This window comes from Chamaea fasciata, unplaced genomic scaffold, assembly GCF_029207755.1.
Source record: "Chamaea fasciata isolate MVZ Bird 193981 ecotype frontalis unplaced genomic scaffold, bChaFas1.0.hap1 SCAF_1, whole genome shotgun sequence".
Lineage (NCBI taxonomy): Eukaryota > Metazoa > Chordata > Aves > Passeriformes > Sylviidae > Chamaea > Chamaea fasciata.
The window spans coordinates 37,482,825-37,503,834 of record NW_027094086.1 but is presented as its reverse complement, the minus strand read 5'-3'; the positions used below and the strand labels follow the sequence as shown (position 1 = coordinate 37,503,834).

The 21,010-nt window shown below is 37.4% G+C and overlaps 1 protein-coding gene across 1 annotated transcript in view; it reads left to right on the top strand.

The window, feature by feature from the left end:
• Positions 1 to 21,010, top strand: part of RAB2A (RAB2A, member RAS oncogene family) — a 41,681-nt gene that overhangs the window by 8,532 nt on the left and 12,139 nt on the right. The window contains exons 2-6 of the mRNA XM_066180758.1: positions 3,680 to 3,751; positions 6,327 to 6,394; positions 15,675 to 15,757; positions 17,085 to 17,177; positions 20,714 to 20,825. Coding sequence (XP_066036855.1) covers positions 3,680 to 3,751; positions 6,327 to 6,394; positions 15,675 to 15,757; positions 17,085 to 17,177; positions 20,714 to 20,825 — 428 coding nt within the window. The remainder of the gene's footprint in view (positions 1 to 3,679; positions 3,752 to 6,326; positions 6,395 to 15,674; positions 15,758 to 17,084; positions 17,178 to 20,713; positions 20,826 to 21,010) is intronic.

Below are 21,010 nucleotides of genomic sequence, written 5' to 3'. Positions count from 1 at the left end.
TGCCCTCCTCCTTCCTAAACTGAGGGGCCAGAACTGGACACAGCACTCAAGGTGTGGCCTCACCAGTGCCGAGTGCATGGGAAGAATGACCTCCCTGCTCCTGCTGGCCACACTATTCCTGATCCAGGCCAGGATGCTGTTGGCCTTCCAGGGCACACTGCTGGCTCATGTTCAGCTGCTGTCACCAGTACCCCCAGGTCCCTTTCCACCTGGGCACTGTCCAGCCACACTGTCCCCAGCCTGTAACACTGCAGGGGGTGTTGTGGGCAAAATGCAGGACTCAGCACTTGGACTTACTAAACTTCATCCTGTTGGACTCTGCCCATCCATCCAGCTGTTCCAGGTCTCTCTGCAGAGCCCTCCTACTCTCCAGCAGGTCGACACATGCTCCCAGCTTAGCGTCATCTGCAAATTTACTGATGGTGGACTCCTCCCTCATCCAGATCATCAGTGAAGCTATCAAACAGGACTGACTCCAACACTGATCTCTAGAGGACACCACTAATGACTGGATGCAGCACTGTTTGCCATCACTCTCTGGGCCTGGCCATCCAGCCAGTTCTTAACCCAGTGATAAGAGCACCTGTCAAAGCTGAAGGCTGCCAGCTTTTCCAGGAGTGTGCTGTGGGAGACAGTGTCAAAAGCCTTGTTGAAGTCCAAATAGACAACATCCACATCCTTTCCTCCATCCACCAAGTGGGTCACCTGGTCATAAAAGGAGACCACGTTGGTCAAACATGACCTGCTGCTCCTAAACCCCTGCTGGCTGGGTCTGATACCCTGGCCATCCTGTAGGTGCTGTGTGGCACTCAAGATGATTTGTCCCATAATCTTGCTGAGCACTGAGGTCAGGCTGACTGGCCTGTAGTTTCCTAGATCTTCCTGTGGATGGGTGTCACACTGCCCAGCTTCCAGTCAGCTGGGACTTTCCGGCTGAGCTAGGACTGATGGTAGATGATGGAGAACACCTTTGCAAGCTCATCTGCCCGTGAATGCACTGAATCCCATGTAGTCCCATAGATTTGTGAGCATCTTAGTGGCTCAGCAGGTCTTTGACCACTTTGTCCGGGGTGAGGGGGGAGACCATTCTGCTCCCTGATACCCTCTACCAGCCCAGGAGGACACTTGTCCTGACCTGTCTTTCTGTTGAGAACTGAGGCAAAGAAGGTGTTAAGTACTGCCTTTTCCTCATCTTTAGTTACTAAATTCCCTCTCACACCTAATAGAGAATGGAGGTTGTCCTTGCCCTTCCTTTTGCTATTAATGTATTTATAAAAATTTTTTTTATTGTCCTTTACAGAAGTGGCCAGATTGAGTTCGAAATGGGCTTTTGCCTCTCTAATTCTTTTCCTACATGACCTAGCAGTTCCCTTAGGCATTTCCGGAGATACCTGACCCTCCTTCCAAAGGTGATACACCCTCCTTTTTTTTTCCTTAGTTCCTTCAAGAACTCCTTGCTCATCCAGGCTGGTCGTTTGCCTTGTCAGCTCATCTTTTGGCACACAGGGACAGTGTTCCCATGCCTTTGAGATGTCTGTTTTGAAGCATGCCCAACCTTCCTGGGCTCCTTTGTTTTTAAGGGCTGCTTCCCAAGGATCTCTCCAAATCAGTCTCGTGAATAGGCCAAAGTCTGCCCTGTGGAAGTCCATTGTGGAAGTTTTATTGATGCCCCTTGTTGTTTCACCAAATATTGAAAATTCTTTGATTTCATGATCACTGCCCCAGACAGCCTCCAGTCACCACATCTCCCACCTGCCCATCTCTGTCTGCAAACAGCAGGTCTAGCATAGTCCCCTCCCCTGGTAGGATCACTCACCAGCTGTGATAAGAGCTCTTCTCTGAGTAGAATTATTAATATTTTAAAATTCTGTACAGTTTTGTGTTCTGTCCCTACAGCTCCCATACTCTGCCTTTCTCTCTTTCTTTATTTCTTACCTGCAGTGCTTTCCCCCATTCCTCCTCCACTTCTCATATACTTACTGATTTTTTAGGAGCAGAATCTGTATCTGCTTCAATGCTGCTTGTGTTCTGACAGCTTGCCATCATAACCAGAAAGCTAAAGAGATCTAGTAAGGCAGATGCTGCAAATTTTGCCTTGGACTACAGTTCCATGCCACTCTGTGTTATTGATCTGCTAGCTGCTGCATTTCTTTTCCTTCATTTGAACTAACTCTGCTGCTTGTCTCACCCTGCATTAAGCCATTTCTGTTTGCTTTGTCACTCTTCTTGTCAGATTAGTATGCTAACCCACCAGACAACTGAAATTGCTATAGAACTCATCTAAGCTGTGTGGAGAAATGGACAGGAGCATACTGTAGAGAAGAGAGTAAAGACAGCAACACTAGCAATGATCTTAGGCTGTTGGAATTGCTGCACTGTTTGGGATATTAATCTGAGTGTCATCAGTTGGCCACAACTCATTTTGTGACAAAATCAAATGCAGGTTTCCTGTTTCTGTTAGACTTCATTGAAACTGGCTACTGGTCTTAGAATTAAAGTCCAAATTGAGATAGGTGGTAATTATATTTCTGTAGGCATTGTTTCCTCATTAAAGCACACTAAAAATCTTTGCTGAATTTGGTACTAGAAAGACCAATGTCACTTTATGCAAACCTCTGATGTGTGTATCTTTTGTCAGTATCTTTTTCCTTATCTCTTTGTTTGCTATCTTTTATTACTAGATATGTCTCTTATGATGAGCTGTTGCTGACCTCTAGTATGTGGTTAGAACAGCTTTATCTTGCTGGACAGATAAAACAAAGTACAGCAGGAACATGTATGCTACAGAGTAGTGTGTTGTGTGATAATAGAGTTTAAACCAAATATATTGCTGTCGAATTTTAAAGGCTGAAAAGATGAAGTTTGCTCAGAACAGGAAGAATAACCCCACCAAGTAAAAGGAGGAAAAATTAACTCTAAAAAGTAGTGTGTTTACAAACCTAGGTAGTTTGAGTACTCCTGCTGACTACATTAACTTCTACTGTTCTGTGCTTTCACATAGAGAAGAAATTGCCCAGTTGCTGACTAGTGTCCATGTAATGGGAAGTAGTTACAGTGATTTCTGACAAGAGTTGGTTATCTGAGGGGGGGACAATGTTTGTGTTACTGTCTGACTGTAATGTAAACTCAGCTGCTGCCAGTTCATCTTGGACTGCTTTTTGGCCTGTGGGGGACCAGTGGGCAGCAGCATATAGTGGTTGTAAGCAGCCACAGACCTGCTGCGGTCACGTCAGGGGATAAATAAGGAGATAGACGGGAGGCTGATGCTATTGAGGATCTAGTTAGCTTGGGAGAAAGCTGGAAGTACTGAAGGAGAAGGAGATACAGGGTTGTGAGGAATAGCAAGCCCTGTAGTTATTGTGGAGAGAGGATGTAAAATGGTACTTTGAAGGTCTGTTAGAAAATTTATTTTCCACTTAATTTTAGAGGCAGAAGTACTTTTTCAAAAGAATAATTCATTTTTATTCAATTTTTGAAAATAACTGCTTTGACTATAACGTTTCTAGAACTTTAAAAGCTGTAATTAAAATGTTTCATACATTTCAAAGTATTTGAAATTCAACACCTTCACTTCTAGTAATCTATTTCAAACAACATGTAACATTTTCTTAAATTAATTTCTGTTGATCCTTTACAGGCTTTTTTTAAATGTGTTTAACACTTCTTTTTTTTCTTTTAGGTGTTGGGAAATCATGTTTATTGTTACAGTTCACAGACAAGAGGTTTCAACCAGTCCACGATCTCACTATTGGTAGGTCTCTTGTGCTGCCCACTGTTAGTAGTTAAATGGTTGGGGTACCTCAGGTTGCATTTATGAGTTTGTTGTGCTGCACAAGTGCAGGATTTGTGCTGTACTAAGGTGGCAGTGAATGTCTAGCTAATGAATATATGTTAGCTCAGAAAGTCAACTGGGGGTCTTTTATTGGGAGAGTACAATCCGAAACAATTTAAGAAGTTCATAGCTGCAGTATCTAAACTGTTTCTTCAGAAAAGCTGAAAACTTGGCACAGAAGAATTGTCCAAGCTTGAAATGCACTTGATGGTGATGGAAGTGGCATTTTTTTTTCTCTAGGGAACATAATATTTGCCTAGCCACAAAACCTTGAAGACAAGTTAAACTATAGCAAAGTTAACCTTAGAGATGAACGAATAAAAAATTTGTTTGGGAAGTCTTAATTTTTGAATAGAGGGCTGGAGTGTGAATGTATTTGCTTTTGTAAAGTATAGGGGTTTTTTTTCCCAACTCTTACACTGGATATGGACTATTCGTGTTAGGTATGATTTGTTATTGGGGGAATGAATACATGTTGACACGTTGCCTCTGATATAACTACAGTAAATAATACAAGCTTTTATTTATCTTTCCACAGTAAATAAGAGCAATAGTGTGGCACTAAATTCTTCTGAGGGCATGTTTAGTCTGCAGTTGAGTTTTGCTGTTAAGCATAACAGATACTAGTCTCAGAGGAGGTTGCAGAACTTTTCAACTTGTTGATGTTCTTTCAAGGAACCTATCAGCTTTAATCATGAGCCTTGCACAAAATGTGTCCTAGTCTCTATTTTTAGTTTGTGCCCTGGAGTAGGTAGGTTTCCTATGTTTGGGACTACTGAAATAGCTGCTTGAAATATAAACAGATTTTCTTCATGTAACAGAATGTATCAGGTGGTTTGATTATGAATTCCCTTTTTCTTGACAGTCCTTCCACACCTTGTGTGTGCCTGTTGTTTAGTTCAAATTCCTTGGCTAACATCAGTTTTCAGATATTTGTGAGGTCTTGGCAGCAGACAGGCTGGCTGAAGAAAGAGCCTGAGTACTTTAGGGGGAGGCATGACTTAATATCATCATTTCTTCTTTAGGCCTGCCAAATATATGACACCTTATATATCACTCATGCATTTGGCAGCCCTGTCACCTCAGACTGATAGGCTCTGGGAAACAGCTTCACCTCAGCAGGGTGGTTGTAGTGCCAGTTCTTTGCTTGGCATACAACTAGCTGAAATCTGGGAGCAGAGCAGAAATTGAAGCTAGTAAGATGAGGAGGTGAACCTAGATGCAACATAATGAGGGATGGAGTAATGGAGCCTGGTAAGCTGCTTGAGGAGGGAAGAAGGATTTTAGCTTTTTTATTTTTCATGTATTTGTTATCCTGCAATTCTTTAGAATATAACTGTACTCTCCATATAGAGTGTTAGCTACTGTTTTCCCGTTTTGGTCAGATAAAACAGTTCCTCTCTAGGTCTGGGAATCAAGGACACTTTACTGTCTCAGGCCTTGAAAATGTAAACAGAAGTGATTTGGGGAGGGGGCAGCAAACTTGGGATAAATGACTTCATCAGCTGATGCTGTAATTGGAAGATTAACTCCCAGTATGCAAATGGACCAAACTTATAAAAGTATGAAAACCCATGACCCATCATCCATTTTTGGGTGTAGCCCCTGAAGGAGCCTTTGTCTGACATGTACCTTAAGGTCCTTCAATAAATGTAACTGCTTTTTACTCCCCTTGGTTTTGTCTGACCTCTGTTTTTAGGTAGTCCCTAAAGGCACCAGAAGAGGCTACAAGTGCCTCCGTAACTGTGAGGGCATGTGTGTATTTTGGCCAGGTTCTCCCAATTACCCAAACAGATTTGGAAAGACAGAGAACATGGGTTCAAAGTCATTTGAATGCCTCTGTGGGGGTGAGATGGGGTGGGTTGAATTACTTGATATACTGTTAATGATCTCAAATTTGCTTTAAAAATTAGTATAAAAGGCTGAAGTTTTCCACTGAAGAAGTTGCTTTTATTTGTTTGGAACGCACCTTTTTTTCCCGTCAGTTATAAAACTTGGATCTTTAGCTAGAATTTTGGAAGTAGTTTTTTTTTCATAAAGGCAGGTGGATTTTAATGCAGCAATAAAATTTATCTTGTCGAAGGTGATTCGTTGTGTGCTCACTTATTAGTTTATTTATTGATAAAGAATTGCAGGCTTAATTTCTTCTAAACTGGCCCCAGCAATCTGTCATTGGTAGAGTGTTAAAATAACTGTGACTCTTCAATTTCCTGTTTACATTCAAAGGGATGTATTTTTTCTTCTAATCTAGAAGGTACTAAGTGGTTTGGAAAACTTTGTTGGAAATATCTCCCAGACACTTAGACAGTAACAGTTACCTTTCTTCCAGAAAGCTCTTTCAGGCACCTGGAAAATTGGATAAAAGCAGGTTGTGAAAGAGATTATTTTCCTACAACGTTGACTGAACTTAAACTTATGTTCTTGCTTTCATAGTACTTGACATTCTTTTTTCTGATATGTGCTAATAATGTAATCTTTTGTAAAATCTGTTCAGGTGTAGAATTTGGGGCTCGAATGATAACTATTGATGGAAAACAGATAAAGCTTCAGATATGGGATACGGTAAGTAATGAATCATAAAAAATTGTTTAAACATCTTGCTCCACTAGCTTTTCCTTTATTCTGGCTAAACTATCATCAGCCTCCATAGACTAAGTGCTTTGTTTTGCAGCTTTCTTTGGTTTCTATAAAGTTAAAAATTTGCTAATATTTCCTTTTTTAGATGTGATGTATTCTTTGGCATTTGCACTGTAACTTCCTTTACATTTCCAAGGTAGAAGAAAACACATGGCTCACTTTTCATAGAAGACTGAAGGACACAAGTTTAAGACAGTAAATATTTCAGTCAAGAAGGGACTGGTAAATGCTTTAAGTTTCAAAACACCTAAAATTGACTTTGATTTTCAAGAAGGTTCAAGTTAAGAACGTACATTGGCTATTCTTGTGTTGTCAGTCACTTTATTATAAAGCAGTCAACATCACTGTCTACACTTGTGATGAGGCAGGTTTAAGATGTTCATACTGGTAGCAATACCTTTTAAGTGTATTTGACTGTTCCCTAAGACAGAGTTGCCTGTTTCCTTTTCTAAAAGAGTTTTAGGATACCTTTAGAAACTGACAGATATGTGATTCCTAGCCTCATGTATGTGCTCTTTTTGGTACAGCAAGTCTGTGTATGCCTTCATATACGTATGCCTACATATGTGCGTATGTATATAAAAATGTAAATAAATGTAATATTTTAATGAACTTCATAGGAAAGATCTTACTTATTTTACAAGTTCTTTACTTGAAATGGCACCTAACACCTGTGCCTCCTTGGAAGTTGTAAGAAACAGGCATAGAACTATATGGTCAGCTTACTTTAGGCTTTTTCTGTTCTGGGAATTTTTACTATTCAATTATAATAGTAAAAATTATAATAGTAAAAATTGTGGATTGCAGACCGCCAAGGTGGCTGAGCATTTTTAAGTTCAATAAACAAGGAAATCTCTGCATAAAAAGTATTTTATAATCAAACCCTTGGTATATAGTGTGACTGTATGACTACATACCTATATTGGTCCTTGTTTTCTAAAATTGGGGCAGACTGTCTGTAGGCAAAAGTGCTAATTTTACTACTGGCTTTGGAACTGATTCTGTTAATCTCCTTAGATACAAATGAACTTCGACTGTATTTTAGTAGATCATGCTTTTCCTGGTGGCTCTGACTCCTCAGTGGCTCTTTGCAGTCTTCTTGTTGTCTTGAATGCATGCAAATTGTCCAGCCAAAACGGCAACCCAAGTGCTTTTGACTATAATTTATAAACTCTATTTGAGCAGGGATTTTTTCTGTCTTGCTTCTTAAGTATATCATACATAAATTAAAAACATTAATTGAAAGCTTTCGTACACTGAGTAGATTGTATGCTGGTGTTGTACTTAATAATTTATAAATTGTATGCAATGAATGACAGTATACTGGCCATAGTTAAAAGTTTAACTGTGTGCAATCTGATTTTAAAAACTCAGGATATTTCTACTTTAATCCAGTCTTGGTTTGTCAGCATATCTGAATTCTGCTGTATCATTTGTGATCTTGAGTACAAAGGTGTTGAAGGAATAGCAAAAATAAAAAACATGCTGAGGAAATTCTCAAGAGATATTTTACTTATGAGTGTTAAGGTACACAAATGAACATAATGACCAAGGTTACTGTGTTCTATCTGCATTGAGCATTTTTTTGGTTTTCTGTTAGCCAAAACTGGTAGCTGTTACTGGTGCTGTCTCTATATTTATTAAGGTGTAACAACTTCTGTTTAATGAGGGAAGGTTTGTTTTACACATGTTGCTAAGGAAACACATGAACTATTTATGTTTTTGGTTGGTGCTTACTGAGTCACAGCACTGACCCTTCTCTGATTTGATGCTAGCTTTATAACCTACTTTTAATCCATCACTGAACAAGATGCATTTTGAGCAGAGGCATAAGAAGTGGAGAACTTGATAAAATTTGTTTGGATCGCTTAACAGTGAACTTCCTTGCTTAAGAGAATCAAATACTAAAATTCAGGTTTTTCTGGCCAGGTATTTCTGTGCAACAGTGCTCATTTTGTGTTGTCTTCAGCAGATCACTGCAGCCCCAGGGAAAGGCGTGTCATGGTAATGGGAACATACGGAAGCTGCAGCATGCCTCACTGCCAGGAGTGTGCTGCACCTTACAGGGACAGCTGGAGCTAAAACTGTTGCATGTCTGAGATCCATTTGTGTGTCCTCCTTGTATGATAACTCAAGAATATTTTACTTTTTCGTTATCATCCTAGTTTGGACTTAAGAGCATATTACGGAAGTTAGTTCTCTTTGCTGCAGTCTGTTTTCCATGAGGGAGTACATGAACTGAATTCCTTTTGGATGAGGCCAGACTGGAAGATATGCTTAAGGAATGCACGGATGACTATTAGAAATTGTAGTCCAGTATTTGGTCCTGTGAGCTGGTAGTCTAGTAAAACTAGTCTGATGCAAAAACACACCTAGCCCCAGCTACTCCTCTCAAAAAACCCCACAAACAAAAATCTACATTCCATGAAAGATACTCAGTATGGCCTTTGCATTCTTAATGTTATGTGTTGCAGTCTCAGCTCTACTGCTGTTCGTGTCTGCACAAGCAAATAGTGTCCTGTTGTTCTCTCCCAGCCGCAGGCTGTTCTGGATCTCCCCACTGCTGGGCTCTGCAAGCTTACTGCTGTATGTGCTGTGGCACACCCAGGTGTTTAGCTCTGTGAGTCTTTGGGTTTCACTATTCCTTTGTGGTGTTTGTAGGTCTGTAAAGAGGAGTTATTGGACCAAATTGTTTCTTTGTGTGTCTCTAGCACCTAGATTATTTCTTTTCCTGCATCTTTAGTCTTAGTAATGGCTTCCAATAGGTGGATGGACTGAGAAACACTTTTGTCCAGACTGCTTAGTTGGTAATTGCCTATTATGATACGTTAAGCAGCTCCTCTGTGGAAGTGTGGTATTTGAGCTATATCAGCTGCACACATAACTTTTAGGGAACTCTAGAAGTGGTTTTACAGCAGCAAGTAAGGGTTAAAATTACTGTTCTGGAAGCTGTTAAGCTTTTTGCGTTTAAATTATCTGTGTGGATAAGGTTGGTTGTCTTGTGGCAGCAGCATAACACCAAGAAATATTAAAATTGCTTCTCCTCAGAAAAAGTTCATTGTTGTAGAGAGATAACTGGGCTTGTTACCAGGCTGAGTCAGTGGCCTTGGTTTTGTTGTTGAGGGGGATGTTCTGTATTGCATTGACTGTTACTAACAAGTCATTGTTGATGAGGAAAAATAAGCAGTAATTGAAAGAGGATATTTCTGTCAGACAAGTAGGAGAGATCTGTGATGACACTAATTAATGCTGATGTTTTCTAAATTGGTATGAAAATGAACTTTTCCTGTGTACTTGAATACTATATTTTTAGTATCTATTTCAGCTTTATTTCATGAAAATCCATGATTTAAAAACATTAATTCATTATTATGTTTATATATTGCACCTTAGTCCTGCTGAAACAGACTAAATATCTGAAATAATTATAAACTAATTTCAAGTAAGTTCTTGATTTCCATACCAAGCGTACTTTCAAATTGAATTGATAGTGTTTTTTAGTAGTTGAGAGCTTATATAAAATAGCTGGTTTGTGGAAGACTGGAGGCATAATTGTTAAAGGCATATTTCACTTTCAGGTATTCTGATTCTTAAGGTATACTAATTCTTCTTGGAAATTGGGATTTTTTCTTGTGTTTGCAATTGGTTTGGACCTATTAGAACCAAATAAATTTCTCTTCATTCATTAAATGAATATCCATCCTAGTGACTGACAATTGCTAGGGTGTAGGGCTCATCTCCGGAGCTCTTTACTTACTGTTTACTTTGTGATGTTTTCTACTTGCTTTGCTATTCAGAACATACTCATATGTTTTTGGGCAGTTGGTGTATTCTTTTACTACATTTTCACTAATTTAACTCTTTAACCATGGTACCTGCACACATATTGCTGCATCTCACGGCCCTCTGTTATACTGCTGTGAAGTTACATGAAGAACTTACAGAGGATCTGCTTTAGTTTCTGAAAGTAGTCTGATCACTAGTCACAGACTGTGTTTGCTGCCATGTGGGAGGATTAACTTATTTCTGGATCCGTGGATTGAAGGATGAGGCAGGGAGATTTGTCTGTTTAATAGTTATTCCTGTTGCTGTTTGTTTAATATGACCATCATCTGAACTTCAGTGCCCAGTAGCTTAAGTTGTTGTTCACACCTGCGATGTCACTTTAGAGAGCTAAGGCAACTAGATACACCTTCTAGCTTAGTGTTCATAAACCTTTGTCATGCTTAAATGTATTTGGTTATTGAAATACTACAGTATTGGCATGTTATTTTCTGAATTGTTTTTAGGTTTCTTGGCAGTTTATCCATGCTTTCTACAATAATTGCAAGATTTCTACAAGAACAAGCTCTTACTTTGGATAAGGCCTTAAATAGGAGGAGTATGAATCACTTTTTTGCACAGTAGAACTCCTATTTTAGTGGGGGTTGCTACTTAAAATCTAAAGGTTTCAAACACAGTTTCTTTCAAGTTATAAGTGTATTTCTAATAATGGAAGGCTAAAGCTTTGTTTCTGTGATGTGTTGGGAATTGCTTTGGATATCTAAGTGGCATTTATTCAACACCAACAGAGGAAAAGGCAGATGTGCAAATTATCGGTATTTAGACATATGTACAGTTTCATGCTTGGGGATCCTTAGTCCTCTTGAAATTCCAGTTCTTACTGAATGCTGACAGGGTTATTCTCAAGCAGCATGTTGGCTAAATCTGTCACATAAATACTGAGACTTCTGTATATTGTGATAGATTCTTCTTCATAAGCATTTTTACTTCTGTTTTTGTTTGGGAATGTCTTTGCTGGAAACAGCAGGGGTTGCTTTCTAATTTTACACTGCTTCTGTGCCTATTTGTCCTACATGCTAGTAAACCACCTTAAAATTCTTTTTTTTTTCTGGATTGGAGACATGATTGCAAGAAAGATTAATGCATTTGTATAAACAAGTTGACATGTGACTTAGAGGCTGTTAATGTATTTATAACTTTCAAATCTATATTTAAAGATGTGTTGCTCCTCTTTCTTTCTGGAACGTTTTATTCCAGGGATCAACTTTGTGGAGTTGTTCCCAGCTGGCAGCTGTCACAGGTGGTGTGACACTTGTGAGGTGGTTATTTCCTAGATGTCTTTTTAGTCTTCTTTGCAACTTAGGAAAGTGTGAACAGGTAAATAGTAATTCCCAACATGAAGGAAATGTTCTATCACCAGTTTTGAGCATACCACACATGTGTGTCTGTTTTCAGAGTGAGGGAATCTAGAGCTACTAGCTAGGTGTGTTGTAGTTCTCACATTGCATGTGGATGTGTACTATAACATTCCCTCCTGATAAAAACTATTGGTCAGCTTGGATGCTGAAGGCCTGCTGGGACATTCTTAGATAACTTGGTCCTTGAAGACACTTTACAAATTCTTTGGCATTGGGAGTAGAGAATTCAGCAAAAATAATGAACTGTTTTCTAGGGAGATACACTGTTGTGGATGCTGGTTTTTTAACAGCTTTCTTGTCCTGAATTATGGCTCTTTTCATTTTTTCCCTTTACTTTATAGATTCAAAAATACGCAGTTAAGGGACTTGCATGTAACTCTTCTTGAAAACAAAGGCTTGCCTGTGTATTTTGCAACTGATGCAACTGTACTGCCTACTTGGAAATGACACTGAGATTTCCTGTGAGAATAGTAACATTTGGAGTCTTTTTTTTTTTTAAATATGCCAGAGATACTGTGTCCATAATAACACAGTTGCATAGCTTAAATGTTCCTGCAAACTGCAGTGCAGTTACTTAGTACTTATGTATCTTAGTGACCTGAGTTGATTGGTAATGCCTCATGTTCTACTTACATTGTTATTTTCAAATTGGGTTTTGGCCTCTGTACTGAAGTATGCTTTGAAAAGCACATGGGATATATGTCCATGCAGTTGAGGCAGGAGTGAAGATTTTTGTACTTGCTTGAAGACCTATCACTTCTAGAACTATGTAGACAAGTCACTCCTATCAGAAAGTTTGGTTGTTTCTGTGAACCATTATGGTATGAATTGTAAAAGCTTAGAGTAGAAAACAGCCTAAAAAGAATGTTACTGAGCACTTAAAACATTGGTTGTTTATCAGAGGCTCACATATTTTCATGATTAGTGAACTACTCATGTCAGACCTAGCACCTGTTTTTCTGAAGAGGGGAGGCATGTTCAGACCTGCTCAGTGTGCAGTTACAGGTTCCTGCAGGCAGCCATGTCTGTGCTGGAGTTTCTGTGTGTGTCAGTTCTGGCTGTTACCAGAAACATCCTGCATCTTCCTATTTCCACTGCAGTGTAACTCTGACAGTGGGTATAACCTGGGATTGTCTTGGACCAGAGGTTTGCATCACCTGCACTGGATATAATACGGCCTTGGCAAACACCCTGTTTAAAATTTGTTTCCTGACTGTCGCCCCTACTATTGCTGACACCACAGCCCCCTGCCTCCCCCACCATCTGGATGTGGAACTCAGCAATCTGCTTTGAATGGCCCTACTTGAGCCAGGGAGGTTGGAATAGGGGACCTCCAGAGGTCCCTTTCTCACCACAACTGCTCTGTGAAATTAAGCTTTTTAATATGGAGCAGAGATAAAAAACAAGCAAGTACTGGATTTTTCTGGAGTGTGAAAGGGATGTTAATAACAAAATTATACTTAAGATAAAGGGCCTTTCTCTGTTATTGAAGAAGATTTTTATTTATACTGAGCTTCTATACTGCTTCTTGTATCTGTTGTTCCTTGTAATAAGCAGTTAAACTTGGGTAGGTCCTACTTTGTAAGACTGATAAAGTATGATTGTAGCCCATTCGTGGTTTTTTAAGTCAGTTTTGGCTAATAGCCTACACTTTTTTCAGTTTTGACTTCTTTTGACTTTTGAAATACCTTGTCAGCCTTGCAAAGAAGGGAAGTGTTCAGAGAGAAAATTGTCAGATGAAGAAGTAAAGTAAGTGATGCTTAAAAAATAAGCTGTGGGACGTATTCTACATGTCTAACCCTGTTTGACCTTCTAGATCTTGTTCAGAATGATACTGTTAAAGTAGCCAGTAAATTTTATATATAAGATAGTTTTGTTATATAAATACATTTTTATGTTATAGTTAAAATAAACATTTATATCATGGAGCTTCTTTGCAGAAACTCAGTTGTCTTGTCCTTGGTATATGTAAGCATAAATTAATTACTGCTGTATGAAAAATGTTATCCCTTCACCAAAGAAGGTACCATTTTCCTCCATTTCCTTTAGGAAGCAATGACGTTTAAATTTCACCATTTTCAAGTGAGATGCAATTAAGGTTACTACAGTACTTTCAGGATTTACATACTTTTAAGAATTCACAATTCGTACTTTTTTGTAAGATCTGCTAGAACCTCTGACAATGTTGCCTTGACCATGATTAATATACTCAGGGAGTTAACAATTTTGCGTGTCAGGGTGGAATTTATGAAGGTGTAAAAGGCAATCTCAATGTGTTAGGTGAACTCCAGGTCATGTATGATTTTAGGCAGTGTATGGAATTCTGTGGTAACAGTAAGTTGTCTGTCTAGCAGGGAAATGTTTCATTTATGTACCATCCACTTGAGCTAGAAAAAGTGGTAAATCTTACTTGAATTTCTGTGTAGGAAACCAGGTATAACACTAAAAAACTGTTGGTTATTTTTTACTATTTCTTGGTGTATTCTGCTGGTTGTCTGTATTCTATTACCAATGTTTACTTAAAGATGTTACCAAAATTTACATGAAGCTGTACTTGGACTCTTGGCCAAGAGCATATGTGTGTGTATTCTAATGGTGTTGAAACCATTAAGTGTGTTGTACTGTATGTTATTACTGTTTCCACTGGAAATGGAAATGTTATTACTTAGCCACTGGAATGGCTAAGATAGAGTGTTTTCTTAAATAGAAGTTACAGTTTATTTTGGAAGATAAGGATGCTTTTTGAAGACTGAACACATCTAAACTTGTGCTGCTGTTCTTGTTGAGTGACAGTACCTAGATCAAGTTCTCTCTGATTTCAAGAAGATCTAGTATTAAGAAAAGTACAGTAACTGTGGGAAGAAAATGTTGTCCATATACTAATTTTGTAGGCATGGCTGAAGGGTACCTTGTATTTGATAAATATATTGTTCTTGTTCTTGATGTTTTTAAATCACAGCAATTTCCTGTAGTTCTACAGATTTACTGCACATAGGGTTTTTCTCAGTATTAGTATTTCTCAAACATGTTCTGTGTTATCTTTGAATTATGCTAAAGCATCTGTTATTGCTAGATATTAGAAGTAAATATTTCTTCTAGCAAGTGTCAAGTGCTAGATAGCTCTTCTGAAAAACATGAGCATGAGGAGCTTAAGATCTGCAACCATGAATATTTATTTTTCAGGGCTATTCTTTTGAGCACGTTAAGTGCTGAGATTTTTACAGAATACTGTTCTGTGAGATCTAGTATATGTTGACTCTGAAGTTTTTCACAGTGTATATGAAGATGCCTCCTAGAGCTGCTTTGACAAGCATTATTTATCAAGTACAGAGGAAATTGATTAACTGTGGAGTAAAATCGTGTAAAATTGAATTCACAACCATTTTCTGTTTTTTCTTAATAAAATGATTACTGAAAGAATTCCATCTGAAGACTGTTGAAAGCTGGCTGCAGTTTATGATATAACGGATAAAATCTGCATCCTTGGCCTTCCAACAACCTTTACACCAGCAGATGGTGGGCGTAAAGATGTCATTCATCATTTATTTACAATGGACTTTATTTATTCTAGTGTCAACAGCTGCCCCAGGGAGCGGGTTATTGAATTCAAATGTGAAGCTCTGGGTTATTTGCTTCCTTTCAAATTTGTCTTCAGAGCTTAGTTGCTAGGAGTCCATTCTGTGCTCTAATAATGATTCATGTATTGTGAAGCCTTTCAGTAAATTGGGTTGTCAGGGATTGCCAAAAAAGGTTTAGAGGTCTTGTTCCGATTTTTTTTTTTCTTTTTTAACAGCACTGTGCTGTAGTTGGTGTCTTCTCCCTATGTGCCTTCTCTTGCTACTGTTGGAGACGTTGTCCCCAGTTGTCCCTTTTCTGATTTCCCATCCATACTCTTCCTTATCCCCATCTCTCAAAAGTAGAATTCTCTGATCCTGTGATTCAAGGTTTATGGTTTTCAGGAACAAAACATGAGATCTGAAGTAATGAAACTTTGTGTTCTGCAGGCAGGGCAGGAGTCCTTCCGTTCCATCACAAGATCATACTACAGAGGGGCCGCAGGGGCTTTGCTAGTGTATGACATTACAAGGTGAGAATACCAACTGGATTACAACGATGTGTCTTTGTAGAATTGTGCTATGGTGTACAGTAGTGCTAAATGTCTCATCTAGCTTGGCTTTTTTATTCTTACTGGTAATCTAACATTGTGTCAACTTTCTTTAAGTGCTCTAAGTCAGGATATAGCATATGTAACCTATACACTTGCAGTTTTCTCTGTATGGTAGTTGAGAAAGCATGCATAAAATCTCAGGAAGAATGAAATAAAATATTTTTGTAAACTATTGACCATCAACCTCTGATTACCTTTATTGAGAAATACCTGAAAATACTTCATTAATTCCTTTCTAGCATTTTATTATCATGAGAGAGATTTTTTCTTCAATTGTAGCAGATTACTTTTACTGAAGCACTATTCTGAAAAGGAGTGAAATAGTAAAACATAGAAGATTGGTTACATAAATACCAGGAAACTTGTACCATTGCTGGGTTTATGAGGTTTGGAAGATACAGGTCTTAATCTGATACTTTTTTAGTAGCTGTTCAGAAGTTACTTAAGTTTCCCTGCTATATTAAATAAAGTATCTGTATACAGTTCATCATAATACTGGGAGTACTCTGACTGATTTATGAGAATGTTCAGGCTACAAAGTCCTATTAAGTTGTGTGCCTCCTTTTGTGGGTCTTGGCTCCTGTTGTTGCATTGAGCAACCACTTGTACTAGAGATTTCCTAGATGTTTTTCCTTTTGTTCCCTTTTTACACTTAAATATCAGGAAGTAGTGTATTCTTGCCTTCAGATTTCCAGTAAATGAATCTTTGATTCATAAATAAAATACAATGTTTTAAAACCACTCTACAAGCATGGGATTTATTTGTTTTCTAAAACTGTAATGTGTCACGTTCATGTACCTCACTTTTAAAGATTTTACTGCTAACTTTATTATTCCCCTTATAAACTCACATAAAAATTATCAACTGTTTTCTGCTTTCAGTAAAACAAATATTACTCTATGTGTTTATTTGTACCGTTGTTTGCCATGGTTGAACTGATGGGTACTTTAAAAATTCTGTTCTGTTTTTATAAGTATATAAAATTACAGATTTTTACAGCTCTAAGAATCCTCTTTACTCTTTGTAGCAAACATGTTTTCAATTACTTTTAGGCAGAGTTCATTAACACTCCTTGTTTGCTAAATTTTTGTTTGCCCGTGCTTCCTTTCACAGAGGGATTACTAGCTTTTATCCCTAGAGCATGTGCACTAATAAATGAGTTGGTTATTCAAGTAGAGAAGCGGACTAATGGGGGAAAGATTTCTTAAAATACTGCTTTTAATGTTCATTCTCTTCTATACTTAGGAGGGACACTTTCAACCACTTGACAACTTGGTTAGAAGATGCTCGTCAGCATTCCAATTCCAACATGGTTATAATGCTTATTGGAAACAAAAGGTAAAATTTTATTGGCTATTATTTTGTAAGAGGGGAAGATTTAACTTCTCTGTATTTCAGCTTTTGGGTTTTCTTTTTTGTAGGCAATATTTTAACTTTAAATTCCCTTTTGTTACTGTGCATAGTTCTGTGGTGAGCCTAAAAGCTTTCCTGTTCTTAGTCTAATACAATGTGCAGCACATGAAACAGCTACGTTACGTTCTGAATATCTGGTTTAGACATAATTTTATTCCAAAGGGTTGATTGTAAATGCATGAAGCAATGGATTACGTTAGTTATTTTCTTATTATGCATTTTTGTTTCTGGAATTGCCAGTTAGAAACACCTAGATCTCTCTGTTATAAAGAGAATACAATTCCTAATTTGAGGTGTTGTAAAGTGCTTTAGCTTTTGGTTAAGTATCACATCAGAGAAAATGTCATTTTAAAAAAAAGCCCATAGTACAGGACTCACATCAAAAACTTCTCTCAAATGTAAGTGCATACCTCAATGATTGAGACATTTCTGATTTACAAGCCTCTTCCATGTTCTGTACCTTTTAGCTGGGATTGGGGTCAGAGAATGCTTTTTCACTGTTTCCTGATAAATTCACTGGGTGATGAAAATACAACTAAAAGTTGTGGAAGTATTACCCAATTTCTAATCAGTTCCTTACTTGGTCTTCTCATCAGCTACACTGTCTTAAAATTATTCCCTGTTGATGCTGAGACTTTGTAGTAGAAGTCTTAATAAAAACATATCAGTGAATATATTACCCATTAATATATATCAGTGAATATATATTATAATGCTTGGAGTTCTTGATCCAGTGAATTATAGCATCATATCTTTTTTTTTTTTTTTGCTGGATGCAGAATTTTTTAAAAATATCAAAAGTATCACCTCAGAATTTAATAACCCATTAACTATGGGCCTTTGTGTAATTTACTTGAACTTTTCTCCATGCCTCAGCAATTCTTGAAGGTAAAGATGCCAGTTGAAATAATGGTGTGTTTGCATGCTCCTGAAAATTTCACGAGCAGCCAGATCATTTCTTAGATGCTGCTGAGAAGGAGCTTTGTGATAGTGAGTCTGGGTTTGCTCTTCAGGCCTGTTGAGCTCTTATTTTCTTCTTCCTCCCCTTCTTCTCCCTTCTATTTTCCCCCACTGCCCCACCACCCTCTACGTCCTCCTGAAAACCATGGTACGCATTAAGTAATTGTGAAGCTTGTCAACTTTTTTTTACATTCTCTGGTAAATGACTGACAACTTTCTTTTTAATTGAGGAATGTGTCAAGCATTATCTTGACAAATTAATGTAAAAAATGTAATCTTGTTTTATTAAATGAAGCTTTGGTAAACCCGTGATGGCCCTGACCAACTGTTTTTATACTAGTGTGAGTAAAAATATGGCACTGAAAGAAACAGTAAAGTGTACTGTTTACTTGAGATAAGTTTGCATACTTAATTGACATCTGTAAGTCTTTCTGATTATTCTTAGCAGTTAAACTAAATTTTCATGTCTTGCATTCTGCTGATGCAGACTGATTTGCTACTTGCAGCTAGCGCAGTAATTCCCAGTTACAACTAGGTTTTATTTGAACAATAAATATACTTAAAATTTGCACAGTAAATTGTTCCAGATTAAGGTGCCACATGAACTAAAATTGTTAAGAGTTAAACTTAAAGGTTTTAAGCTTTTTAAAGGATATTGTTTTCAAGGAGGGCAGGAAGAAAACTCCTTCGATTTTATTGCATTATCCTGAGAGAGTTCTTATGGTAGGGTATACTGCTAGAGACGGGTGGAAGGAAGAACATGTATGCTAACATAGTAGTTTTGAAGGAATAAATACTGCTCTAATGACTCCCAAAAGTGCACTTGACATAAGTTTGTAGTACTGACTTATTGGTGGGTTTGAAGAGTGTTGAGAATTTAATTTGAAATATAATGGCTGTTTGTTGAAAACATTACAAATACTAGTGTGAAAACATTACAAATACTGTACTTAATCTTCTTTCCAGAACAAAGCATAGCTATATTGATCTAGTAAGACCAAATGCTTCGAATTATTGGAATGGAGGGAGGAAGACAACTGTGGTTAGTAGAAGCAGTTAAAGATCTTTAAGAAGATGTTTAGGTGTCAGGATTGAGTTTTGTTTGGGTTGTCATTGCAGTTTTTGATACAACTGCATTATTTCAGGTAAAAAGCCATTTGTTTATGTTCTGTCATGGAGATAACACTGAAGTGAATCAAGGTTTTAAATAAGGTATTTTTGAGAGTAGCATGGTAGTAGCAAATGAAGACTTTGCTCAGGTTGAAAAAGATAATGTCAGCTAATACTGGGAGAGCCTAAATATGATGAACATCAACTTCAAAATTGCTTTGGGAAGATACTTCTTGTATCCTTATCTTCAGTTTTTTTTTTAATATTTAAATAATGTGCTGAATTGTATTGACTCATCTAAGCTAGCATTCAGTTAAAAATTACAAAACCTGCTTTGCTGCAAAATAGATGCCACAGTGAGTATTACTTATTTTTAATATATGTATTATTGCAAAGTTGGCAAACACTGAAGCCTAGTATATTTTTTATTTGTACACTGATTGCAAATTAAATATATCTGTTTGTATGCTGTTTAATTAAAAATTTGTATCTAAGAAGGTATTTATACCTGTGCTACTTAGATGAAAATTCATTGAAATGTGTCTTACACTTACACATCAATAATAAATATATAATTTTTATTAATCGAGAGGTAATATACTTACAAAGAAGAACAAACTGTGAATTCCTTGTTCTTAAAGAATCCTTAAAAATTAAGGGTAAATATTTGTGTCTGTATGACTTAGAGAAATGGATTTTTCTCTAGTCGTCCAGTCCTGGAGGGATTTTTTTCTGCGTTTTTGGGTAGTATTTAACTTTGAATTAAATTGCTTTGAAAGCAGGAAGCAAGAACTTGTCTAACAGTCACTTCAATTTCTTTTGCTGCTGGAGGGCCAGGAGTTTCACAGCCTAAATGCTAACTTATTGGGAGAGAGCAGCTAACATAGTTCAAAAGAACTTACTTCTGCTTTAAAGTTTTCTTATCAGAAAAGAAATTGACTGTATGAAGTATTGCTACTGAATAGAAAAAAATGAGCTTTATTTTTAATTATGTTTCATATTAATAAATAATATACAAAGCTCCTTTATCAGCTCAGCTTTGTAGTATTGAATTGGTAGATAATACCGAAAAAAAAGTGATATGTACTGAAAATACAATGTCTAAAATTAGTATTCAAGGACTACCTAGATAAATACACACTCATCCTGTAGAAAGCTATTTCATGAAGTCTTTGATAAGATTTATGTCAGCTAGGATGTATAGCTCAAGTAAGTGTGATGCCTGTGGCTATTCCATATACTTTATTTAAGGGCTTGACAAGTTATATACCCAAGTTCTGATGGGTGCTCTTGGCTTCTCAGGCTTATAAGCATGTTTGTGAAGAATAATCTTTATATGGACATGTTAGATCACGTGATTTAACTGTTGGGTTTTTTTTATTCTATCTTAGTGATTTAGAATCTAGACGAGAAGTTAAGAAAGAGGAGGGTGAAGCATTTGCACGAGAACATGGACTTATCTTTATGGAGACATCTGCCAAAACTGCTTCCAATGTAGAGGAGGTAACTTTGCTCAACAGTGGCTTTTTACTGTAGCAGTTGATTTAAATTACACTTGTTTGTATCAATACTGTTCCTCTAGATTTTGGGTTTCTTAATTTGAATTAACTACTCTTTATATGATGAGAAAGACAATGTCTATGTTGTAATTAATTACACAGCACTAATTATATTGTTGAGACGTCCTC